Source organism: Channa argus, chromosome 12 (genome assembly GCF_033026475.1).
Source record: "Channa argus isolate prfri chromosome 12, Channa argus male v1.0, whole genome shotgun sequence".
Classification (NCBI taxonomy): domain Eukaryota; kingdom Metazoa; phylum Chordata; class Actinopteri; order Anabantiformes; family Channidae; genus Channa; species Channa argus.
The window spans coordinates 26,897,426-26,925,188 of NC_090208.1; the positions used below are offsets into that span (position 1 = coordinate 26,897,426).

Here is a 27,763-nt window from a genome sequence, read left to right on the forward strand (position 1 = left end):
TTATCAGTCACGTACGAGAAGAAAGTGAATATTTGACATATATTTGAGATAAACTCCAAATATTTTTAGAAAACAAAAAATATGTTATAAGTATTAGACAAAGGTACTATAATGTTGATGATGAGAATAAATGTGTTATTGTATAGAAAAAATAGCACCTTGTTATAAAAAGTTGTACTTTCCTGAGGATAATATAATATAAAAATAATGATTTAACATTTGGAAAAAATAAAGGTTTGGGAAAAAAGAGATAACTTTAAAGAGAGATTATATAGAGATTATCATATTAATTTTCAAGTTGAAAAACTATGATTTCACAAAAAGTCTATCGGGATTATATATTGAATAAACTTTTTTTAAAATAAGTTGAATCTTCACAAAATACATTATAAAAAGCTGAAGTATGAAAATGTAAAAAGGGATTTATAAACAGTTATATAGCAAGCAACTGATATAAAGTTGGAACTTTGTAAATAAAACATTATATGACCATGAAAAGGAAAAGAAATCAGAAAAATGTAATCTATTTTAGCAATATTGTAAAGAGGTGAGAAACTGAAGTTATGGATTTTACCACTTAGCTCCCACACAAGTAGTTCCATTACCTGTTCTCCTATGATCTGTCTTGGTCCCATTATGACCTGATAGGTTCCATGACTACAGGATGTCAGCCAGTATTTAAAAGGTTCATCCAATGTGAGTGGGGAGTCAATAACAAGCAGTCAGTGGAGCTACTGCATGGGGAAGAGACCGAAAGGACCCTCACACGTTCACTTGTAGACTTGTACATCCACCTCTATTAAGACACAGTACTGGAAACTGAAGGTAGGTCCACAGCCTCACTTATCCAGTCCGAGCTATAGTGGCCTTGTATCCAGTCCTGAGGTTGAGAGCATCAGTATCATGCCCACCCTAGACGACAGACCACCTTTTTAAGTAAGAAATGTGTTTAAAGCCAAAGTATAGCGACCATGACAGAACATACTATTTGATACGTTCCACTATGTTCTTTAGCGGCTTTATTCTCATATAACTTTTTATGTAAAGATTTACAGTTATCCTCATACTCTTCTCACAATATTACATTTTTCTTTCTTTTCTACAGGATTCATTGTTAAACGATGCAATAGAAACACTCCCAACAGATTTCTCACTAATAAAATAACGGAGACTGATCTTTTTTCATAATTACCTTGTGCAGACAAACATAATTGGTGGCTGGATTATGTCCAGAGGCCTAATTGTTTTTCATCAGTGACACAAGCTCGACATTTATTATGTACTAGAGTTGCAGGAAGCTGGTGTGTGTTGATGGTGGGCATACAATACGCCACATTTGGCCTTCACACACGAAGCTTAACATCCCACTGACGCACTTGTGTTTAGTTTTATGCAACAGAAACTCAGAGGTTAAATGTTAATTAATAGCTGTTCTGCAAAGCTTTTGAGCATGAGCTTTCTCTAATCTTCACCGAGTGCTGCCAGTGCCTCAACCGAACCATTAGAAATTAATCTAATGTGTTCATTTGGGTGGAAAACAAATTAATTATGTTGGCAGTGATAATTTTACAGACACAGTATGTTTAAAGGTGCAGTGTGTAAGGTTTAGATGGATACATTGGCAGAAATGGGACATGTTCCCTATTGTGTATTTAACAGAAAATAAGAATCATTTTCCTCCATTTTCATGGAGGCCTCCATGTTGTGTCAACATGTCTCTACAGTATCCAGAATGGACCAAACAAGCACTGGTTCTAGAGGGAAGTTTGGGTTTTCATTCACAGAGAAGCTACAGTATGACTTTGTAGTAGTAAATATACAGCTATACAAAATAACATCATCTAGTTATATATTGTGTTTATGTTGTGCCACCAAATCTTACACTGTGCAGCTTTAATATCCGCTTTTTGGGGAGTCGCTGGATACATGATTTAATCATATTTCCTATCAATTTTAGTAACGAAATATAATTAAGTCAGCAATCCCTTTCTTCTAAAATGTATAATTTGTATGATAGAGAGACTTAGATAAAGATCAGAAATATCACCTGTAAGATGCAGACACAGTTAGTAAATTGACTTTAAATTCAAATCATTTCAAACTACAATCCTCACCTTAGTTTCTAAAATGCCTGCTCGGTCTGTCAGTAGAGATTCAGACATGAACATACACTGATAATGTGAAACACTGTGTTTAGTATTTATTGCTGTTTTCATGTAGTAGTGTTGCATATTGGAGCCTTGGAGTCCTCAGCGGCTGGTCTGACATTAGCCACCATCTGTCAACTGATGGAACAGTTCCTCTTTAGGTGCTAGAGTGTGCTTGTTTACAACCCCGATCTCTCATATGAATGTGGAGAAATGATTCTGATGCATTTGCAACATGAAACCTTGTGTCACATGGTGCACGGACAGTGGGACTTAGGATGTTATTACACAGTAGCTTGCACATGACTTTGCATTCATGTGTTGGTAGTTTCCCTTTCTGAGGTGGTGACAGGTGATTAATGTGGTGTGTGTGAGACTTCACTCTCATCATTTTTATCTTAAGGTGTGTGAGACAGCTTCTAAATGCTTGCTATAAAACATCATGAATTACAACAGCTCCTCGTTGTTTCCGTGGCAACTAGTGCCAACAGTTGAGAGATGCACCTGGTGCTTTCAGTTTAATAGCACATCTGCACAGACATTTGTTTAGTTCCACCTTCACCTCAGTGTTGTTTTGACCTTTAGTAAATTCCTGCAGCTGGGTTTCATGTTGTTGAGACATGAGACATCTGTAAATAGAGGCAGTGGATGATACTGGGAGGCTGTCATCTTGCTACATATCACTGTGCTGCAGAGGAAAAGTCCGATTCAGTCAGGTGGACTGAAGTAAGCAAAGATAAATGATGTTGCTGAAAATGTTGTTCGTAACAGTGTTGTAGGAAACATTCAATAACATGTAAATAATATTTCTTACATATGTTTAAAATATTAACTAAGTGTGATTTCATTGTGCTCACTGACTGTATGTAGCAATCTGTGCAACAACTGGAGACACTAAAAACAAGTTGGGTGTGGATGGATAATTTATGCATGTGTGCACATTAACAAATCTAACACAATGTGTTGTTTACCTCACTGTTGTAGAAAAAATATAACCAGTTGCCTATAGAAAAATGTATATGCAGTTCCACTTCACAGACAACTGAATGTCTGCTAAAACAATTTTCCTTATTGTTTAACAGTCCAAGTGCATGTGCAAGTCCGGCTGTGTATCCAAAGCCAGACGTAGTATGACCATTATGCAAAAAATAAACACTTAGTGTCAATGTGTATTCAATCACTGCTCTTATTAATCTGCATCAAAAGCACATTTGTTTTAAAAAAGAACCACAGCAACATAATGTAAGTCTGTATCTCACTACCGTTGACTCTGCGGCTCTCAGCTCCAAGCCTGACAATAAAGTAGGCAATGATGCTGGCTCTGGGTGCAATTAGGTTTTATTCCTGTCATCTCTAGCGCATGGTTTTTAGTATTCAACCTGCTTCTGCAAGAAGAAAAAGAAAACGTGATTTTCAGCACATTGAAGAGACCTCTCTTCCACTTCTTCTACTGTTGATGCTGATAGAGAGTCAAGTATACTGACACCACTGTCTAGACCGAAGTGTGTCAAGATACTTTTACATCAGAAAGTCAAGACAATTGGGTTCATGAATAAACATATTGGGATTGTAAATTTATGTCTGGATGTAAAGCAACGCAGTGTTCAAAAGCATCATGTACCACTTATCCAGTTAATATTCACAGCAAGGGTATTAGAGTTTTACATTTTCAAATTAGTTTATATTTGGAAATTATATTTAGATTCGATCTTAAATTTCCATTTAGATTTATATAACTTCACTTCTGGCTTCATTACGTTCAGAATACATCGGTTTCAGACTGGCAAATTGCAGTTATTACATATAATAAACAGCCATCAATATGATGACACATGATGACTTATTCTGCACTTTCGGTGCAGCTAATTAATATGAGTTTTACATTTCAGATGAAGTCTAGCATTAAAATCTTTTAAAGGTTGTATGTCACCAAAACCGGCTGAACAATACTACCAGTCACACTGAACACGCTGATGCCTGTGCTTTACTGAAATGTTTGTTGTTCATCTATTGTGCTGATGTGGCTCAGGACATAGAGTCCATCAACTCCAGGTTTCAATTCGCGGGGCCTCCAGTCACATGTCAAAATGGCCTTGAAAGAGAACAACAGATGCAGTATTTGCTGTGAGGATGCTGATGGAGAAGTACAGAGAAGGTCAGAGGGAGTTGCATTGTGTCTTTGTAGATTTAGAGAAAGCGCCTTCCCATCTCTATCTCTTTGTCCACCTCTCCCTCTTTAGTGTCCAACCTAGCATACAAGTCCTCAGATGCTCTTTGTTTGGCCTTTGCCACCTCTATCTTCACCTTACGCTGTATCTCCCTGTACTCCTGTCTACTCTCTTCAGTCCTCTCAGTGTCCCACTTCTTCTTAGCTAACCTCTTTCTCTGTATACACTCCTCTTTCCTTGTTCCACCACCAAGTCTCCTTGTCCACTTTCCTCTTTCCAGATGACACACCGAGTACCCTCCTACCTGTCTCCCTGATCACATTAGCTGTAGTGGTCCAGTCATCTGGAAGCACTTCCTGACCACCCAGAGTTTGTCTCAGCTCCTACCTGAAAACTACATGACATTCGTCCTTTTTCAACTTCCACCACTTCGTCCTCTTCTCTGCTTTTGTCCTCGTCATCTTCCCACCACCAGCATCATTTTACACAGCACCATCCTGTGTTGTCTGACTACCAACACTTTACAGTCACTGGTCTCTTTTAGATTACAACGTCTACAAAAGATGTCGTCCACCTGAGTGCTTCTACCTCCGCTCTTATACGTCACCCTATGTTCCTGCCTCTTCTGGAAGAAAGTGCTAACTACAGCCATTTCCATCCTCTTTGCAAAGTCAACCACCATCTGTCCTTCTGCGTTCATGTCCTGAAGACCAAACCTGCCCTTCACATTCTCATCACCTCTGTTCCCTTCACCTACATCATAATCATTCTTTGAAGGAGAATTTTATAATTTTATAATAACTACTCTAGTATTTTGTAAATTATTACCAGATGGAGAAATTGACATGTGGGAGACAGATGAACCCACTTTCCTGTATGTGTGCAGGTTTGGAGGAACATAGATTCACTCGTAGGAGACATGCAGATGATTCCACCAGTTCACAGCAATTATGATTTTTTACAGCTGTAATAAATGATCTGGCTGGTTGGACTAAACATCCCACAAACAAAATTGATAAATCTCAGGAATGGGTCCCTTGGATGATTGAGATGTGATAGTACAGAAAGAGCAGATTATATAACCTATAATTTACTCGTTCTGGTACCTGTAGGGACAATTGCTGAGAGCGTTTAGGTGTTCTTTGCTTTTAAAAAGGTCACTGTCCAGCAGCTGACTCTTAATACTTAACGTCTCTTAACGTCACAGTAGTTGAATGCACCAGTAACTTTGAAATCGGTCCCTGCTCCCTCTTGTATAACCATGCGATGAAAAGGTCACTGTGACAGCCTTTTGGTTACCTGTCTGCAGAAAGTCTCTGCACACTGATTTTAATAGTGCCCTGAGATGAGGGCAAAACAGAATCTGCCTGGAAGACAGAAAATCGACTTGAAGCATGTGAACTAATGGAAAGTGTGTTTGAAGACGCAGGCTGTAGAAATTAAAGTACACAAAATGTGATTTATAGATAGTGTAGATCCAGTTTTGATGGTTTTCTGTATCTCTGTATTCCAGCTGCTGCACCTTTTTGCTCTTTGCAGTATTATTTTTGTACTATAAGCAGAAGATTGAAATAATTAATAAACATTACTGCTGCTGTACCACACACATTAAAGTTACTACTATACGTTTTACATTTGTTTGGTCAGAGTCTGAACGCTGTGATGGTCAAAACAACACTGTAGAAATAGTTGGAAATGTCGTGATATGTCTGGTACTGAGGCTAAGCTCCAATGGGATCTGATGATTTGGCTTGTATCTCGAATAAAGCTTTAACTAGATAATTTTAAATCCAAATTTATCCTCATTAATCTCATTAATATCAAATTGAATTTTCATCATTATTTCACTACCTCCTTTTACTGTGCTCACTCATTATACTCTAACATACTGTTATGACCTCGCTCAGTTTTGGGTCACTAAGCCACATGAAGTCATACGAAGCTAATTTGCTCTTGTTCAGTTTGATTTTAAGGTTTATTGCACATTCTGTGGTGAAGTGTTCAGGCCCCTGCTCCCTAAAGAGCGGTTAATTGGTGGCAAGCTACAATGAGCCACGTTTTAATTTAATTTAGTGCTGAATCTATTTTTACATTTTTTTTATGAAATGTCAAGTCAGCTTTTTGAGTTCATTATTTAGTCCCACAATGCCTTGGAAGTGGGTATGAATGGTCTATGTTTTTGAAGTTTCACACAACACCTTTGAGAATCTGCCACTAAAGGCTGTTCTAGATTTCATGATAACCAATAGAAGCTCTATAAATATTGAGCACATTGGCCCTGGTAATGTTTTTATAGCAACACACAGCTGCTGTGGTACAGATGTGCACTGCCCCCTACAGTCAGACATTATAGAGTATGAAAAGACCATCTGATTGTGTCTGCAGGGTGCTTTTCATTCCTCCTCATTCTATTTCATTCTAATTAATATAATAGTATCATAATCAACACTTAAACACAGAAGTGATCAAGCACACCCACACAGAAATACACAACAAAACATACCCAGTTAAAAGTGTGAGGAGAATTAAGTATGAGGTAGGATAACCAGATGAATTATAACTCAAAGAAAATGAAAGACAAAAACCTAAAACATGTCTGACAACAAAAGTGCTCTAGAGAATCCTATCAACAGCCCACATACAGTGTATACTTCAACGAGAGGGAGGGTAAACACTAAGAAGCTCACTAGGCAGCAGTGACTGCTGACTTCATAATATAAATAAATTATTTATTTGGAGGAATAATTGATTCTGTCATACACAAATAATTAACTGGAGGTAAAAGAAAATTGAGTACTGTTTTTGCATTTAGTATTTATTTATTAATTTTTTTTGTCCTTTCGGCTTATCCCGTGAGTTCACGGTCACCACAGCGGTTCGCTGTCCACAAGTTGATTTGACACAGTTTTTACGCCGGATTCCCTTCCTTGGACTGGCACTGCACAGCTGGGGATGGGAATGGACTGTTAGGGGTTCAGTGTCTTGCCCAGAGAAACTTCAACATATAGCCAGGGCTGGGGATCAAACCACTGACCCTGGGGTCTGTGGACGACTGCCTTTACCAACTGAGCTGCAGCCTCCCCCTTTTTTTTTAGTTCATTTGTGCTTATGAGTTTTCTCCTGATTTTAAATTGATGTTAAAAGTCATATTCCTGGTCCCTAGGCAATAAGATGAACCAACTTTTTTGACACATCTGAAATTCTGCATGTAATAAATAACAAATTGGAAATTGATATGCTTGAACACCTCTGATATGCAGCAGTATTTTTTAAACACATCGTATAATCTATAACCATATGAGGTAATACAATTCTGAACGTAATGCAAAGAAGCAACTGTCACCTGACAGTCACCCCTAGTGGCTCGGAGGAATTAATGGCTTTAACAATATACAGTTTTTTATCTGTTATTTGTTTGTAAATTTAGAAAAATTAATATCCAAAATCTGGTTACATTACTTTTATTTCATGTATTATATTATCTATATCCAATAACCTTTATTGTTTTTTGGTGGGACACAATGTTTTTAAAAAGTACTTTATGGCCAAAAAAGTTCATAGCAACAGACCTGTAGTCACTGAGTTCCAGAGATGGGAAGTAGAAGTACTATGTTCGGATTGACAGGTAAATGTTAAAGTGAAGTTATTGTGAAGTTATTGCTCAGTAAATAAAATTTTATATTATTTGAACTTAAGTTAAATTTTGTTAATATTCAAATTTAGCAATTTCATGCGAGGTCAAGTTAGAAATAGTTGGTAGTAATTCAATTCAACTTTATTTATCTAGCGTCAATTCACAACAAAGTCATCTCAGGGCACTTTACAGAATAAAGTCAAGACAATAAAGATGTAAAGAGAGAACCCAACAATTCCCCCTGGAGCAACAGTGGAGAGGAAAAACTCACTTTAACGGACGAAACCTCCAGTAGAACCAGGCTCGGGGTGGACGACCATCTGCCTTGACATGTTGGGGTGAGTGGAAAGTGAAGAGAGAAGAGAAAAAGAGCAACAAAAGCAACAACAAAACATCGGACAGATTGGTAGGACCAGTAGCTGCACGCTGGAAAACACACAGCTTCAAAGCCGGGGACACCTGCAGAAAGGGACAGAGAGAGGGGGACAGAGAAGGAGAAAGACAACTATGCTAGGAAACACACAGACTTAATGTCATACTGTAGTGACAATTTTGAAGTGAAAGGAGAGAGTGACAGAAGGAGGAGGGTCCCCCAGCAGTCTAACCCCATAGCACCATGACTATAATTAACTATAAGCTTTATCAAAGAGGAAGCTTTTAAGCCTAGACTTAAAAGTTGAGAGGGTGTCTGCTTCCCGAATCTAAACTGGGAGCTTTGTCTCCCATTCTACCTTTGGAGATTCTGGGAACCACAAGTAGGCCTGCATTCTGAGAGCGAAGGGGTCTACTGGGATGATATGGTGCTATGAGATCTTCTATATATGATGGAGCCTGAACATTCAAAGCTTTATATGTAAGAAGCAGGGTTTTAAATTCTATTCTAAATTTAATAGGAAGCCAATGGAGAGAAGCTAGTGAAGGTGAAATATGATCTCTCTTGCTAGTTCCAGTCAGCACTCTTGCTGCAGCATTTTGGATTAATTGCAGGCTCTTTAGGGAGTTAATGGGGCATCCTGAAAGTAGGGAATTACAGTAGTCCAACCTAGAGGTAACAAATGCATGGACCAGTTTTTCAGCATCACTTTGAGACAGGATGCTCCTAAAGACAAAGAAATAGAGATGGGAAGGATGTGCAGCAGGTTAGTGTGATTAAAGATAAGGATGGAAATGTATTAACAGGTGCCAGGAGTGTGATGGGAAGATGGAAGGAGAAGTAGGAAGTGAAGTAGGAAGTAGCAAAGATAGTAAGAGTGAAGTGAAGAAGATTTTGAAGAGGACAAAGAGTGGAAAGGCAGTTGGTCCTGATGAAACCTAATGGTTTCATGCCTTGAAAGAGTCCAACAGATGCAGTATTTGCTTTGAAGATGCTGATGGAGAAGTACAGAGAAGGTCATAGGGAGTTAAATGGTCTGCACTTATATAGCGCTTTTCTACCTATTGGCACTCAAAGCACTTTACACTGCTTCTTATTCACCCATTCACACGCACACAAATTCATACACTGATGGGGGAGCTGCTATGCAGCTGGCCAACACTCACCAGGAGAAACTAAGTTGGGGTTCAGTGTCTTGCTCAAGGACACTTTGACATGTGACTGGAGGAGCCAGGGATTGAACCAACAACTGTGAGATTGGTGGACAACCGCTCTACCTTCCTGTGCCACAGTCGCCCAGAGTTGCATTGTGTCTTCGTAGATTTAGAGAAAGCGTTTGACAGGGTGCAGAGAGAGGAGCTGTGGTATTGTATGAGGACGTCTGGAGCGGCAGAGAAGTATGTTAGAGTGGTGCAGGACATGTGTCAGAGGTGTAAGACCATGCTGAGGTGGGCTGTAGGTGTGACAGAGGAGTTCAAGGTGGAGGTGGGTCTGCATCAAGGATCGGCTTTGAGCCCCTTCTTGTTTGCTCTGGTGATGGACAGACTGACAGATGAGGTTAGACAAGAATCTCCCTGGACTATGATGTTTGCAGATGACATTGTTATTTGTAGTGAGAGCAGGGAGCAGGTGGAGGAAAATCTAGAGAGGTGGAGGTCTGCTCTGGAAAACAGAGGAATGAAGCTTAGCTGCAGTAAGACAGAATACATGTGTTTCAATGAGAGGGACCCAGGTGGAACAGTGAGGTTACAGGGAGCAGAGGTGAAGAAGGTGCAGGACTTTAAGTACTTAGGGTCAACGGTTCAGAGCAACGGTGAGTGTGGAAAAGAGGTGAAGAGGCGAGTGCAAGCAGGTTGGAACGGGTGGAGAAAAGTGTCAGGTGTGTTGTGTGATAAAAGAGTATCAGCGAGAATGAAAGGAAAGGTGTTCAAGACGGTGGTGAGACCAGAGATGTTGTTCAGCTTAGAGACAGTGGCACTGAAGAAAAGACAGGAGGCAGAGCTGGAGGTAGCAGAGCTTAAGATGTTGAGGTTCTTTTTGGGAGGGACGAGGATGGACAGGATCAGGAATGAGGACATCAGAGGGACAGCTCATGTTAGATGTGTTGGAGATAAAGTCAGAGAGGCCAGATTGAGGTGGTTTGGACATGTTCAGAGGAGAAACTGTGAATATATCTGTAGAAGGATGCTGAGGTTGGAGCTGCCAGGCAGGAGGTCTAGAGGAAGACCAAAGAGGAGATTTATGGATGTAGTGAGGGAGGACATGAAGTTAGTTGGTGTGAATGTCATAGTGAATGTTTGTCTATCTGTGTATGTCTCTCTGTGTTGGACCCAAGATAAACTGGACACCTTTACGGGGTGGACCCCAGCTCTTTGCCAAAAACAGCTGAAATAGGCTGCAGCGACCCCCAGCCCCACCATACATAACCCTGAACAGGATAATCTGTAATGAATGGATAAAGAATTAGTACTTCTGCTTTTAACAATCTTTTTCTACGCAGGTATTTATATTTCGACTTGAGTAAAGAATGTGTGCTTTTGCCCTCCTCCCTTCAACTCTCATGTCCTCTCTTTTGTAGCTACTAAATTAACTAGCAACACAACTTATGCAAGTTGCCAAAGACTGATACTCTTTACTGCACAAACACATTACTGTGCCTTGTGGTCCGAAACATGTCACGGGGTCTATGCATAATCCTCTAATAATTAATAAAATCCTTACCTGGGAAATGCACTTGCATATCAAAGTAAAAATCTTCATTATGCTAGTACATTAATACTTTCTAGTGCATGGATTCTGTAATTGCTGCTGGATTCATGTGGAGAACGTGTTAATGCTGCTGAACAGTTTCACATTGCTTTTAGATACTGTGTACAAAGTCACAGTATATCACAGTTTGTAAGAGGAAAATACCAAATGGCAAATAGTAACATAATATTGATCAGTGAATACTATGCTATATTTAACTACTTATCTTTGTTTAAAAAACACACCAATTCATAGACTTAAGACAACTGTTTATTAGAGAGCAGATTGTCAATGGTTAGCATTGGGGTTAGTGTTCCACACGTTTGGATATGTTGTCTTCTTTTAGTCTGCAGTGCTAAGACATAGATACTAATTTAAAGGCAAGCTTAAGTAAAGTATGTTATTCTCTGACTGAATCTAAAGTAATTGTCCACCACACACCTGGAATGTTACTTTCGTTCAAGTCATTTTTTTTCTATCCTCAAACAATTTGCAGTTGTCATATAGGCAAACATATAAAATAACCAATATGTAAAATTAGATAACACTGGTTAAATTTATATGGTCAGCTTTCTGCTCTACACGTACAACCAAACACTATCATGATGAAAGACAATCATAGGTTGTCCACATGTGGGCGGTGGTGTCACACTAGCACTATTAACCAAGTTATTATGACTGGTGTACTGGGGTCTCAGCAAATCAAGATGAGAGTAGATAAATGTGTTCATAATGCAGATGTACATCTTTCCAGATACTGTTAAATGTCCCTTAACTTTCAGGGTCTGTCTCCAATTAATGTTGAAAATAACTTCCATTTTGTCTGTATGTGAGATCTGTGTATAAGATTTTTGTTTTAGTTTAAGATTCAAGTTTCGATTAATAAAACACTTTTTTTCCGATCACATCTATATAGTGTTTTAGTCCAACAGTTTTCTATGCTATTCAGTGTTAACAGAACCTGACTGTATTTGAGAGATTTCCCAATGAGCTTCAGTCTTTTTTGCTATGATTATTTATTGTTGTTGTGAGACAGCTTCTATAAGTTGCCACGGCAGGTAAGTGAGACTTATGAACTTCTCTTGCCAAGACCCAGAATGAAACTTAAAAGTTGAAGACACAGTGTTCCATGATGCCTGAGGAGATATGTTAAAGTACTGAAAAGCTTATGCAGCATTTCAGAAAAAGAAAAGCACCTCCCACAGTGACATTAGACAATCACACAATAAAGACACACCTCAGAGTAAGCACCGTATCTTGTCTTTGACATGCATTTTTACTGTAAATGTCAGCGAGCTGTACAGTACAGGAAGTACAGCAGCAGGGTTGGTCACTGCACTGGTGTGCAGCGGTGGCTCTTATACGTTCCCAGATGGCGAAAGCTGCGCCCACACTGCTGGCAGCAGTAAGGTGTGGCCCCGCTGTGGATCCTCTGGTGGGTATACAAATTTCCAAGCTCTTTGAAGCGCCGGCCACACTGAGGACAGGCATATGGGCTCTCACCCGTGTGTACCCTTTGGTGCCTCTTTAGTCCAGACAGCACTGAAAAACCTTTGCCACACTGGGGACAGGGGAAGGGACTTTGGGCGCCACTGTGCACCAACCTGTGGCTCTTTAACCGGGCTGCATGGCGGAACCTCTCCCCACACTCTGGACACATGAAGGGCTTCTCTCCAGTGTGGATACGCTGATGTTGTCGCAAGTTACCCAGGTAGTTAAAATGGCGGCCACATTCCCCACACTCATACCCCCCCTCGATTTTAATCTCCTTTTTTACAGGCCGCCCTCCCCGACCAACGCTGACACCAGCACTTGGTCCTGTGCTCTCTTCGTTCTGCCCCCCTTCGCACCTCCTGGAGTCACTGCTGCCATCACCCAAAGTAGATGTAGTGGAGGAGGTGGACTGCAAAGTCTGAAGAGCCTGGGCCCCGGCAGAGTCTGAGTGTATTACTTTAATATGTTCCTCCAGGAACAAAGAGTCAGGGCAGAAAGTTCCACACAGAGAGCAGATGTAGGTGTGACTGGTGAACTGCTGACCTAAAACCACAAACACAGTATTTCATGAACAATTGTTAATGGGATAAACCAGTAGGAAACCAAACCACAGGTTAAGCCCAGTACATTTTAATACAGTTGAACATAAACATCAAGATTCAAAGATCAATCTTCGACCTCTGGGAACAGTGGGTGCTATGAGTGATTCTGGACTGGTGCACAGAAGGTTGTCGATCCTGGTACTCACTCACTCATGTGTGGGTATGTTCAGATCTGTGTCTAGTGTGAGCAGTTTATTAGTTGACCTATTTTCCAAACCTCACCCATAGTCTCACAGGCCCGGCTCCATAGGATGGCTGGGCTCAGCTTCAGAGATATGGTATGAAGTTTGTACATTTGGATGGACCTTGGAGCAAAGCTATTGCTCAAATGAGCCTATTGAGGTGACTCAGGCATCTATTTAGGATGGTTCCCTGATCCCATTGGAGGATCGAGAATGGATGCTGACAACCACGTGTGTGTAGTCCAAGATTGTAATTCATTACACACTTAATCACACTCATGTTTAGAGAGAGAGAGCAAAAAGTAGTTTCAGACATTTTGCTAACTTGGTAGTTTGCAAATGTGTGACATTATTCTACACTAACACGTTTGTTGTATTAGCATAAAGTGGTTTAAATCAGCTGCACCTTTACCAACAGCGACCTTTGGCCCGTAATCAGAAATTTTACAGTTATTTTTCCGTTGCTAACAAGCGTCGGTCATAACTAAAGTCATATTGTTAAAACTCATCACACAGTCAGCAAAACTTTTTATTGCTTTCACACAAAATTCATGAACTCCTTTCTCAGTCAAAGACCATCCCATGCAAAACACTACTTTTGCAGTACATTTTTCAAAAGCTAACATACTTTGTTCAAAACAGGTAAAGTTGAATCAAAACAGAATGATAGCCAAAACATGCATTTCTGCTGCAGCCACATTGAAATCTGTGGAAAAATATATCAAAAATGAATATTAGCAAGCAGATACGGAGAATTTGTGAAAGAACTCTGTTATGAATATGTCCAGTAAAAACTATTGAATGTCTGTTTATTGAATGTCTACTCAATAAACAGAATACATACATAGCTCTGCATAATGTGCTTTAATGTGGATTTATTTTATTTTCGATTGAAATCTAATGGAGGCCAGACCAACTCCACATATATTAATCATGTGGATGATTATGATGGCAAAGACACAGCAAGAAACAAATGTCACTGGGCAGTGGGCAACTGTCCCAGGCCAGAGAGGAGCAAACATTAGAATATGTCTAGCCCTCTCCAATGATGGTTTGCTTTTGTAAAAACCTCTCATTGGTCCCTACAATACAGAAAGGCTAATACATTGGAGGTGAGATTAACTGCTTAGCTTAGACGCAAGTCTGTAATGGCGACTGTGTGAAGAGTTTTGAAAAAGTGGTTTCAGTATTGACCAATGCTTGTTAGCCATATAAGACTTGAAATTGTACCTGTAGTGGAGATTTTTTAAGGCAAATAACTGCAATTTTACTTGAATATTAATTTTGTGTGCCATGTCTGCACACACTGTATCACATTTTGCTGTGCATGGGCCTGTGTAGCTGCAGACTACTAACAGGGGTCATGCTGAACCTGAAATCCCCCCAGATATGTAGTATAACTTAAGAGGCATCACTAGCAATAATTTGCTCATCAACCCATATTTTATTGATAATAGAACATAAAAATTCAATTCAATTCCATTCAACTTTATTTATATAGCGCCAATTCACAACAAAGTCATCTCAAGGCACTTTACAGAATAAAGTCAAGAATATAAAGATGTATAGAGAGAACCCAACAATTCCCCCTTGAGCAACAGTGGAGAGGAAAAACTCCCTTTAACGGAAGAAACCTCCAGCAGAACCAGGCTCACGGTGGACGGCCATCTGCCTTGACCGGTTGGGGTGAGTGAAAAGTGAAGATAGAAAAGAAAAAGCATCAACAAAACATCGCGCAGGTTGGTAGGACCAGTAGCTGCAGACTGGAAAACACACAGCCTTGGAAACACTGCAGCCTGGGGACACCTGCAGAAAGGGACAGAGAGAGGGAGACAGAGAAGGAGATAGACAACTACGGGAGAAAACACACATAGTTAGTGTCATACAGTGGTGACAATTGTGGGGTGAGAGGAGAGGAGAGAGGGACAAGAGGAGGAAAGGAGCTCAGTGCATCGGGGGGGTGGGTCCCCCAGCAGTCTAAGCCTATAGCAGCATAACTATAACTAACTATAGGCTTTACCAAAGAGGAAGGTGTTAACCCTAGATTTAAAAGTAGAGAGGGTGTCTGCTTCCAGAATCTGAACTGGGAGCTGGTTCCACAGGAGAGGAGCTTGATAGCTAAAGGCTCTACCTGACCATTCTAACTTTGGAAATTCTGGGAACCACAAGTAGGCCTGCATTCTGAGAGCGAAGTGGTCTACTGGGATGATATGGTGCTATGAGGTCTTCTATATATGATGGAGCCTGACCATTCAGAGCTTTATATGTAAGAAGCAGGGTTTTAAATTCTATTCTAGATTTAATGGGAAGCCAATGGAGAGAAGCTAGTGAAGGTGAAATATGATCTTTCTTGCTAGTTCCAGTCAGCACTCTTGCTGCAGCATTTTGGATTAATTGCAGGCTCTTTAGGGAGTTAGTGGGGCATCCTGTAAGTAGGGAATTAGTAGTCCAACCTAGAGGTAACAAATGCATGGACTAGTTTTTCGGCATCACTTTGAGAAAGGATGCTCCTAATTTTGGCAAAGTTCCGTAGGTGGAAGAAGGCTGTTCTAGAGATTTGTTTTATATGTGAGGTAAAAGACAAATCGTTAACAGGTTTCTTGCAGTAGTACTGGAGCTATACTTATGCCATCTAGAGTAACGATATGGTTGGACATCATATTTCAAAATCATACCAGATGTTGAAATTGAGATGTTTTACCTTTTCATGGAAATATATTATCTCATTTAAAATTTGATAGCAGCCACACATTTCAAAGAAGTTGGAACAGGGTGATGTTTACTGTGTAGTTTCCCCTCTTCTTTTAACAACATGGCGATGGCGTTTCTGGATCGTGTTTACATATGGCTTCTTCTTTGCATGATACAGCTTTAACTTACATTTGTAGATTGCACAGTAAACTGTGTTCACAGACAGTGATATATTGAAGTGTTCCTGGGCCCATGCAGTGATGCCCAGTAGAGAATCATACCTGCTTTTAATGCAGTGTCACCTGAGGACCCAAAGATGCAGAAGATGAAAGTGCACATCCAGTTTTGAACTTTGGCCTTTGCCCTTATGCACAGAGATTCCTCCTGATTCTCTGAATCTTTTGATGATATTATAAACTGTAGATGGTGGGATCTTCAAAGTCATCGCAATTTTACATTGAGGAACATTTTTCTGAAATTGTTCCACAATTTTTTGGTGCACTTTGGTGAACCTCTGCCCATGTTTACATTTGAAAGGCTGTGCCTCTCTGAAACGCTCCTTTTATACCCAGTCATATTACTTAGAGGTTACTGAGATTTGCAAATCATTGTATTCTGTTTTTACTTACATTTCCACATCTTCCAAACTTTTTTGGAATTGGGGATTGGGATTGTAGTACAGGTTTATCAAATAAATGTTACGTATTGGTATTTGTTAAATTAATGTTATGTTATTTTTAGTTATTACTTTAATTTTTTTTTAATTTTCAGATCTTTTTTCAAGTTATAAATATATTACAGCTAATGGAATTAAAATTAAATTTTTGGGCGCCAGCCCAAAAGTTAACATCTTGCTGGTTCCCTGTACAAAAAGCCATTGAGATAATTGCACATTTTGTTCAGCAAGATAATCTCCACGGATAAACACCACTTTTATGATGTTTGAAGCTTTTCAAATCACATTAAATGTCAAAAGTAGCATGAGCAGAGAATTTACTGATGACGTTTATGTCAGAGAATAAAATGTGAAAATCTCTTGACCTTCTCTAGTAAGTAGAACGGTGCTAACTGATTTTTAGGTTTTAGGACTCATGGCTCCCTAATCTCCCTAATGAATCTTTGGCTTCAGCACCCTCAGTCAATCGCTTGTTATCTATATTTAGTTGTTAGTTCTCATTGCCATTATCAGTGACTGTCAGACATTAACAACAAAGAACATTGTTGCTTAGCAGCATTTGATGTTTTCAGTGCTTACTAGAAGTCCATTCATTCCTTAGGTTCAAAACATTTTGGTTAGAACTCATCAAAGAAAAGAAAAGATAAACTCTTTTTTTTTTTGTACATGAAGCCCAAGACCTAGATCTATGTGTGTGTAGATTTGTGAGGCTGATCTTGACTTCTTAAGCTTTTCTTTTTAGTTTTTATGTGAAAGTTCTATGTGTGGACAGAGTCTAGCAATCTCATGCCCTTTTTTGGGCAATAATGGGAAATACTAACAACTACAACACGATTACAACTTACAACAGAACTGACAGGTGTGAACATCTTCTGCAGAAATGCCATGTACAACCAGACTTTACCTGTGGAACTGCCAGTCTGCAGTGAACAAGGCTCATTTCGTTCCAGCTTTTGCTGCACAGTCAGCTGTTTAGCTGCTTGCACTTACAGAAACCTGATTCACACCACAGAACACGACCACCCCGGCTGCACTCTCTACCAATTTTGCCTTCTCTCAGACCCCTAGCTTATTAGGTCGGGGGGGCTGGAACTGGACTTCCCGTAGCTGACACCTTGAAGTTTTCCCCGACAATCTGTCGTCTCTGGAATATCATGCCATTAGGATTGCAGCACTGATTACAGTCCATATGATTGTGATCTATCAACCACCAGGCCAGCTGGGAACCTTCTGTGATGAGCTTGACATGCTGCTGTGCCACTTCCATAAAGACAACACTCCTCTCATCATCTTTGGAGACCCGAACATCCAGCTCGACAAACCTCATGCAGCTGATGTGTATTGTGTTCTAAACATGTTTGACCTGAGACTGGTCTCCACCCCCCCGACAAACAAAGCTGGCAACAACCTGGACCTCATTCACCAGGAACCGCACTATCTTTGTCACTCCTCTGCATTTATAGGATCACATCTTCAGTCGGCTCACAGTCTTCATCCTTAGAATTCATTCCCCTACCAGACTTGTAACATTCCACTGTAACCTCAGGTCCCCCCGAAGCAGTTCTCTTCACTGGTCTCTGCAACTGCCCCCAACACAGGACCGCTCCACCCTCGATACAGATTCAGCCACAGATAGCCTTTGCAATTCACTCTCATCGTGTCTGGATAGTCTCTGCCCCATGTCTTTTAGACCTGCTCATGCCTCAGCTTCTAATCTGTGGCTCACCAACTGGATTCGTGAGCAACGCACCATGCTCAGGAGTTCTGAGAGGAAGTGGCACAAATCCAAGACTCCATCTGCTGTTGCCGAGTATCAGCTGTTCTCCACTTTCAAATCCCTCATCTACCCACCTCCACCTCCTCCATCCACCTCTCTCACTGCTAAAGACTTTACCAGCTTCTTTACTAATAAGTGAGCTGACTTACTAATAAGTCAGCTCACAGTTCTCTCCTCCAGATGATGACATCCTGCTAACTAACCATTCCTCTAACCTCTAACCTCAACCTCCTCTGTAACTATCCGATCATCTGCTCTCTGGATCCGATCCCTTCCACTCTTCTTCAAGCAGTTGCACCCACACTAATGCCAACTATTACACAAATCATAAACACATCTCTCACAACATGCACTTTTCCGACCTCATTCAAGCAGGCCCGGATTAGCCCACACTGCTTAAGAAGCCTTCTCTTGACCCCTCTTCTTCCATCTCTGGCCAAGACCATAGAACGAGCAGTCTTCAATCAACTCTCAGACTTTCTTCCCAAGAAAGTCTCCTTGATCTCCTTGATGTCAACCAGTCTGATTTTAAGAGTAGTCACTCCACAGAAACTGCTTCCGAAGAATCTCTTCAAGCTGCAAAAGCTGCAGGTCAGTCTTCTGTCTTAATCCTACTCAACCTATCTGGAGCCTTTGACACTATGAACCCTCTGATCCTCTTGTCCACACCTTCTGATTTGGGCATGCCTGGATCAGCTCTAGCCTGGCTTCGGTCTTCTGGCAGGGGCATGTTTCTAACTCTCAAAGCCTCTCTACCGTTGTGCCGCATGGTTCAGTTCTTGTTCCTCTTCTTTTTTCTGTCTATACTACATCCCTGGGTTCTATCATCTGCTCACATGGCCTTTCCTATCAATTCAATTCAACTTTATTTATATAGCGCCAATTCACAACAAAGTCATCTCAGGGCACTTTACAGAATAAAGTCAACATTATAAAGATGTATAAAGAGAACCCAACAATTCCCCCTGGAGCAAGCAATAGGCAACAGTGGAGAGGAAAAACTCCCTTTAACGGAAGAAACCTCCAGCAGAACCAGGCTCAGGGTGGACGGCCATCTGCCTCGACCGGTTGGGGTGAGTGGAAAGGGGAGAGAGAAAAGAACAGAGCAACAAAAAGCAACAACAAAACATCGGGCAGATTGGTAGGACCAGTATCACGGCTATGGTGATGACACACAGCTCTTCCTGTCCTTTCTATCAGACAACTCTATTGTCTCATTACGCATTTCTACCTGTCTCTTCAACGTCTCTGCTTGGATGAGAGAGAGATATCTTCAGGCCAACCTCTCCAAGACCGAAGTTCTTCTGTTTTATCCAAAACGACTTACAACATCAGCATCTACATACAGTGAATGTCCCCAGTAAGTTGACCAGAAATCTTGGGGTCATCATCGATGACCTAATGTCCTTTAAGGACCACATCTCCTCAGTCTCTAGAGCATGCAGATTTGCCCTCTACAACACCAGAAAGATCAGACCCTACCTCACGGAATATACAACCCAACTCATTGTACTGGTCAAATCTTGTCTTGTTTACTGCAATAACCCTGTTAATGGGGTTACTGGTGTGCACAATCAACAGGGTGATCAACTCAATAGCTCCTGCTTACCTAAAGTCCCTCTTTCAGTTCTAAAATCCCTCCCGTCTGCTGAACTCTGCCTAAGAACGACGTCTGGTAGTCCCAGCACCGCACAGAAGACACCAAGCAAAAATCTTCAGGTCAGTGATCCCACAATAGTGGAAGGAGCTACCAAACACTGCACACTCAACTCACTCCCAATATTCAAAAAACTGCTGAAAACAACTCTTCGGCACCTTCCTATGCACTTTAAGAGATTGGAAGAGATTGCACTTGCAGAAATTGAAGTTGCATTTCATGAAATGTAAACACTTTTCTGATAAAAGAAAAGTCTTTGATGTTTTCTCCTTGACTTAGATTTTTGTTGCCTTGTACCTTACTTGTAAGTTGCTTTGGATAAAAAAATCTGCTAAATGACTAAATGTGAACACCTAGGACTTTTCTTAAGAAAAAACTTTTTTTTAAGATACTAGTAAATGAGGCCCAATGGTCATGAGTCCACCATCAGGAAAACACTGAACAACAATGGTGTAACTGGCAATGCATTGAAAATAGAGTCACTACTCTCCAAAAAGAACATGGCTACCGGTCTAGTTTTTTCAAGATCATGCGGATAAACCAAAAGGCTGTTGGATGTTCTGTGGATGAATTATTCCAAAGTAGAACTTTTTGGCTTAAGCGAGAAGCCCTATGTTGAGTGACGGCCAAAGCCTACATTTCCATATCCCATAAGTGTAAGACAGTGGTGGCATCGTGATGGCATAATGATTTTGGCCTTATTTGCTGCCTCTGGACCAAGACAGCTTGCCATCATTGATGAAGCTATGAAGCTACAGTATAAGTCACTCGAATGCTATATAAATATGCTAAAAATGGAATAAGGGGTTCACAAACTTTAAACGAATTTCTTTCCTTTCCACGCATTTTTACCCACCTGCCGCTGGTCTGTCTGTGTTGCCTTCTAAAGGACTTCCTTCCTTCCCTGGAGAGCTCTGTGGCTCCAGGGAGAATTCAGACTGGACATGTGACATTGTAACCTGAGCCTGGTCAAGTCCACCTTCTTCCCTCCTTGATGATTTATTTTCATCATCGTCCTCCGTCTCCCCAGTTGAGGTGTTCTCACATTCAGGCTCCTTCATAACTGGGAAAAAACAAGAAAGGAAAAAGGAAATTGGTACTCAGGAATATTCAGTCAGTGCTTACCGTAGAACAAAGTGACACAGCAGATCAGCTAAAATATTTTTATATGGGCATGGAAAGGAATCTCTTTATAGGTTTAAAGGAATCTCTGATTACTTATTAGTTATTCACCTTTTTTTTTCTACAACACTTATTAATTTTAAAAACGGAAGACTCTTTAATGTCATTGATAATGATACATTATTCATAAATAAATAAAAATCTAAAACTGGGGTAAATGATTCCATAAAGATTCAACCCCTTCAACGTACTGTAACTCACTGGTGTCGCCAAAGAGTTACATCTGCTGCTATGGGTGAGACTATAACAACTCAATTTTGGTCTCATCCGAGCTTGAAGTCTAGTGAAAGAAGTTTCTAAGTCTTTCACATGTCATCTAAGAAACTAATAGAGATCTGATCTTTTTTCTCTTTGCCAATTTCCTATAATATTTCAACTGCTGAAGAACAATTCAACATTTGCCACTTAGCACATGTACTTTAAGAAGGTGGAAGTGGTTTTGAGGGGAACCTACTTCCAAGCTTATCTACAGGTTTTACCATGTCCTCCTATTCGTAATTTGTAGGAATCCTTTGCCTGCCTTGAAGGTTTAGTAACTTGCACATGTGTAATTAGTAATTTCTGTCACGTGTCTATGGATTCATCTAGTACTAAGTACATAATGTTCAAATTGCAGACTACCACAGACAATGGCTCAAAGTATTTACTGTTATGTATTAAATCAGATCTTCAATGTGCCACATGCTCTCATTATTTTCTTATAGAAAACTCAAGTAATTGATATATATACAACAGAGCCAGTTTTCACTGGCTCCCTGACTGATGTTCACAGCCTGCAATTATTACCTGAAAAGGTCACGAGATTGAATTTACAAACCCAATTCCAAAGAAGTTGGAACAATGTGTAAAATGTTAATAAAAACAGGATGCAATGATTTTCAAATCTCATCAACCCATATTTTATTCCCAACAGAACATAGACAACATATCAGATGTTGAAACAAACATTTTAATATTTCACGGAAAATATTTGATGACAGAAACACATCTCAAAAAATTTGGAACAGGGTGATGTCTGTGGTCTGGGAAGTGAAGAGACCAGTTGCTGAAGTTTTAGGCGAGGAATGTGTTCTCTTCCTTGTCAGATGCAGGGAAGAAAAAGTGAGGTAGTGCAGTTCTAAAAATAATGAATGTGCAAAAGCAAAAATCTAAATCAATGTAAACAGTTATGTCCATGGTTGCAAACTCCTATCAGCTGTTTAGGAGTCTGATGGCAGAGGGGAAGAAAGAGTTCTTCAGTCTTGAAGTCCTGCATTTCACACTTCCGTCGTGATGGTAGAAGTGTGAACAGGCTGTGCTGGGGGTGGGAGGGGTCTTTGAGGATGGAAGCAGCTTTCCTGTGGACTCTGCGGTGGTAGATGCTCTGCAGAGAGGGCAGTGGAGTCCTGGTGATCTTCTGCGCAGTCTTCACCACTCTCTGCAGGCGTTTGCGGTCCATGGCAGTAGTGCTGCTGTACCACACAGTGATACAGTTGGCACACTGATTTCCCGTTGAGTTGTAATCCTGGCTCATAGCTCGACCAGTTAGTTTTCCAGAGCCCGCACATTTGCTAGAAGGAGGCTAGGTAGCAGTAGTCGGCTAGCGCATGCTTTTAGCCTAGCATGGAGCCCTCCCCTTTTGCCTCACCTGCGTCGTTGTCCACGAAGCGTTCTCCTGGGGTCAGCTAAGTCACTCGAGCCCGGTGCTTAGAGGCCCCCGGGATGGTTTCGGTGGTGGCTCTGGGAGCGAACAATGAGTTGTAGCTCCTGGTTTCTGGTCCTTTGTTGTCAGATTTTTTATTTTATGATGCACCAATTTTTGTTTTGTTTTTTTATTGGTGAAAGGTCTGGACTACAGGCAAAGGAGTTCAGCACCGGGACTCCTCTCCTGTGAAGCCATGCCGTTGTGATGTATGCAGTATGTGGTTTTGCTTTGTTAGACATTGTGGGGATGGGGGCATATGTTGCTCTAAAACCTCTATGTACTCTTCGGCATCATACCATCAGAGATGCAGGCTTTTGAACTGCAATAACAACACCACAGAACAGTTTTTAATTTTGCTGCAGACCATTTTAAATGAGCTAAGGCCAAAAGACCATGGTGGCATTTCTGGATCGTGTTACATTTTGCTTCTTCTTTGAATGATACAGTTTTATTTTAGATTTGTGGACTGCACACCGCACTGTGTTCACAGGCAGTGATTTCTGGAAGTGTTTCTTAGCCCATGCAGTGATGTCCAGTAGAGAATCATGCCTGATTTTAATGCAGTGCTGCCTGAGGGCCCCGAAGATCATGCTGATCCAGTTTTGACCTTTGGTCTTGTCCATTGCGCACCGAGATTTCTCCTGATTCTCTGAATAATTGGATATTATATGTTGTAGATGGTGGGCTCTTTAAAGGAATTTTACATTGGTAAACATTTTTCTGAAATTGTTCCACAATTTTTAGATTGGTGAACCTCTACTCATCTTTACATTCGAGAGAATCCTTTTATACCGAGTCATGTTACTGACCTGTTGCCAATTAACCTAATTAGTTGTCAAATGCTTCTTCATTAACTTTTGATTTGCAGCAATTATTTTTGCCCATGTTCAAACTTTTTTGAGATGTGTTGCTGCCATCAAATTCAAAATAAGATAACATGAAAATGGTAAAATATGTAATTTTCAACATCTGATATGTTTTTATGTTCTATTGTGAATAAAATATGGGTTGATAAGAGTTGCAAATCATTGCATTCTGTTTTTTTACACATTATCCGAACTCCTTCGAAATTGGGGTTGTACTTTTATCGACCCAGAAGTTTCATGCTTTTATATTACAATTATTAAAACTCACTGTCACAGCAGAGGAGTGAGAGGCCTTGTATTGGAGGATGAAAGAAATTGTACAAAGTGGGTTCTCATTATTTTAAATTGCTACTTTACAAATGTGTCTATAACTTTTACTCCATCATACTCTCTTCCACTGATCTTCACTCCATTTGCTCTGGAGTTCTGCATATCTTATCTGTCTCCTTTCAAAAAATGTATTTTGGTGTAAGGAGTTTACACTACTCGTGTAACTTTAGCCTATAGAAGCTGTTTGTTCAACAAATCTAAATGTAACCTGAGGCTAATGCACAATACTGTATATGTAATAATATATCATCCATCCATTTAACCATTACCTATGCACCTTATCTTGTTAAAGTGGCTAAAGCTGCCAGTGGACAAGAGGCAGGATGTGCAGTTCAGCAGTGAGGGAGAAGCCAGACATATCATGACTGAGGGCGATTTAGGATTTCTAGTTAATCTACCCTGTTTGCCTTGGCCTGTATGTCAACTACCTCACCTGTAGGCGTTGGTGTATACACACACAGAATGTACAACCTTCTGTGGAGCAACAGTACTAACAACTAAACCACCTGCTGCCTATTTTTTGGATCTAACAAGTTAGCATTTTCTAATTACAACTGTGATTTTCACGATGTCACATTTCTTTTACATATTTCATAACTCTGACTTAGCAACAGTATGTTGCTTTTCATCATTGTCTGCAGTGATCTTCCATACATCATGTACATTAGACACAAATCCTGTCCTTAGCAGTGTATGAGCATGTAAATGATACCTCTGTGTCTGTATTACCTTTAAGCTCAGAGGAATAGTCCATCGGCGCTATCCATTCGTAATCATACATCCGCTTGCTGCCAGATGGAAGCATACTAAAGATATCATCTGCTGTGGACTCGGAGTCTCCGTGCCCAGGACCCGGGCCAGCCATGCCACTGTCCGGCCAAAGACTGAGGGGGTGAGTGTCCTGCTCTTGGCGAGTCTCCCGGTCGCTGTTTTGGTTTCCGTCCATTTCAGCACAACCTCTCGAGTTTTTGTCTTTCATCAGATAGTCACAAATAGCGTCTATATTCTCCTTCTTCACACCCGGCATGACGGCTTTGGCTCTCCGCAGCTCGATGTTGTTGTGCTTGGTTCCAGAGCTGAAGTCGGGTTTTTTGTAGCCAGGCTCAGTAGATGCCTCCATGCTCGGTACACCGGGAAAATGCTCCCTTCCATCCCTCTGGACTGTCTCCAGTCTCGCCTTTAACACTTCAATTTCTTCCGTTTTCTCGCGTAGCTCCATTTTCAGCACTCGTATTCGGATGCTGACCATTTTGCGGATCTCAGACAGTGCTGTTTCCAGTACCACGGTTATGTTTCTGCCGAGGTGCTCGGTGATGTCGCTGACCGTACACAGCAGCTCTTCATCGGGCTCCAGCTCCAGGAAATCGCCGTCGGCTCGGCTCGCTGAACCGGGAAGCTCCATGAAGGCGCCGTGGAGTTCAGGAGACAGGCTCGTTTCAGCCAAATTGTAGTTTCTTTTGCGACTCATAGATTAGTTTAGAAGAGACTGTAGACAGTACAGCTAGCTAAAAGCTACAGCAAGCTAATGTTTGGATGATGCTGACAGATAGTAGGCAGGTTTGTTAGAGTTAGCACCAGGTTAGCGAGCGTAACGCCGGATGTAAGAGAAATCGGTCTTCAAAACAAAAGTATGGAAACGTCAAAGTACTAACTTGGAAGTAGGATTGTCAATTAAAGTTTTGTTTTGAAAACAGGAAACTGAAGAATTAACAAATATACATAACAGTTTCACACAGAGATGATTTCTGCAGAGTTAAGCTCAGCTTTCATCGCGCCCTCTACAGTTTGCAACCGGAAATGACTCTTAACAATTAAATCAATAGTTTCCAGCGTCTTTCCTGGAAGCCTGAGAAAAAATATTCACGTTTGCGAAAGAGCAACTTTTATCACTATAACGACAGATATTTCTCATTTTTACAAGATGCTTCCATGGTATATCACTCTTTTATTTACATTATTACCACACTTTTTTGTTTGTACAAGATTCTGCACTTTCTTGTAATTTACAAGATAAAGTCGTTTATTTATTACAAGATTAATTTATGAATTTATTTTGTTATGAGACATTTGTCATCATAACAGCATGTAGCCAATGAACCTCAGAATACACACACAGTGATTCCCACAGCCTTAATACACACACTCCTTGTTATATATTTAACTGGCACTAACAGACTTTTTTTGTTCATATACTATTGTAAAGTACGGCAGGGGACTGGAGCAGAAACCAGCTGCCACTGGGCGAGCTGCCAGCTACCCCCTGGACTGATCTCCTGTCAGGACTGACATACTATTAACACTCACATTTAGACTTTGACCAACACTTATCAGTGATTCTGGTGGCCAAATGTTACGAGACCCTTTGGTGTGGCTAGGAGGTAGAGCAGTCGTCCACCAATCCGGCTCCTCCATGTCCAAATGTCTTTGACACTGAACCCTTTACTTAGTTGTTCCTGCGAGTGTAGGCCAGCTCCCCATCAGTCTTGTGACAGAAAGTGGTTCCCAGAATTTCCAAAGGTAGAATGGGAGGCAGAGCCTTTAGCTATCAAGCTCCTCTCCTGTGGAACCAGCTCCCAGTTCTGATTCGAGAAGCGGACACCCTCTCTACTCTTAAGTCTAGGCTTAAAACCTTCCTCTTTAATAAAGCTTATACTTAGTTATAATTATGCTGCTATAGGCTAAGACTGCTGGGGGAACCACTCCCTCCCAGCGCTGAGCTACTATTTTTTTTCTTCTGTAGTTTTCTCCTTCTCTGTCTACAACAGCATTTTCACTCTAACTAATTTCAAGAGTAAAACATCATCAACTGATAAAACATCAAGACAGATGAGAACAAGGTCAGGGTGCACAGAAATAATTAAGAAAGAAATGCTTATTATTAATCAGTAAGTTAGGGGACCCATCCCCCGATGCACTGAGCTCCTTTCCTCCTCTTGTCCCTCTCTCCTCTCCTCTCACCCCACAATTGTCACCACTGTATGACATTAACTCAGTGTGTTTTCTCCTGTAGTTGTCTTTCTCCTTCTCTGTCTCCCTCTCTCTGTCCCTTTCTGCAGGTGTCCCCGGCTTTGAAGCTGTGTTTTTTCCGGTGTTCAGCTACTGGTCCTACCAATCTGCCTGATGTTTCTTGTTGCATTTTGTTGCTTTGTTCTGGTCAAAGCAGATGGCCACCCACCCTGAGCCTGGTTCTGCTGGAGGTTTCTTCTGTTAAAGGGAGTTTTTCCTCTCCACTGTAGCCTAGGGTTTGCTCCAGGGGGAATAGTTGGGTTTTTTCTATACATCTTTATAGTCTTGACTTTATTCTGTAAAGTGCCTTGCGATGACTTTGTTGTGAATTGGCACTATATAAATAAAGTTGAATTGAATTAAGTCTGATTCATGGTTCTGTGTAAAGGTATCTGTGGTTATGTTGTAGGATTCCTTTTTTATTTGCACCTAATTAACTGAGGTAAACACAGTGGATGACCGCACACACACTGCACTCCGGTGTATCCACAGAGTTTGCCCTTTTGATAAAATCCCCAAAGTGCCATTAGAGCAATTTAGTTATTT

The 27,763-nt window shown here is 40.7% G+C and overlaps 1 protein-coding gene across 1 annotated transcript; it reads right to left on the reverse strand.

The window, feature by feature from the left end:
- Positions 1-11,322: 11,322 nt before the first annotated feature.
- On the reverse strand, positions 11,323-25,882 carry znf16l (zinc finger protein 16 like). Its single transcript, XM_067524818.1, has 3 exons — positions 24,941-25,882; positions 21,006-21,212; positions 11,323-13,107 (listed from the first exon to the last, which is right to left on the reverse strand). The coding sequence occupies exons 1-3, from the start codon at positions 25,677-25,679 to the stop codon at positions 12,401-12,403; spliced, it is 1,653 nt and encodes a 550-aa protein (XP_067380919.1). The 5' UTR covers positions 25,680-25,882; the 3' UTR covers positions 11,323-12,400.
- Between the last annotated feature and the right edge of the window lie 1,881 nt (positions 25,883-27,763).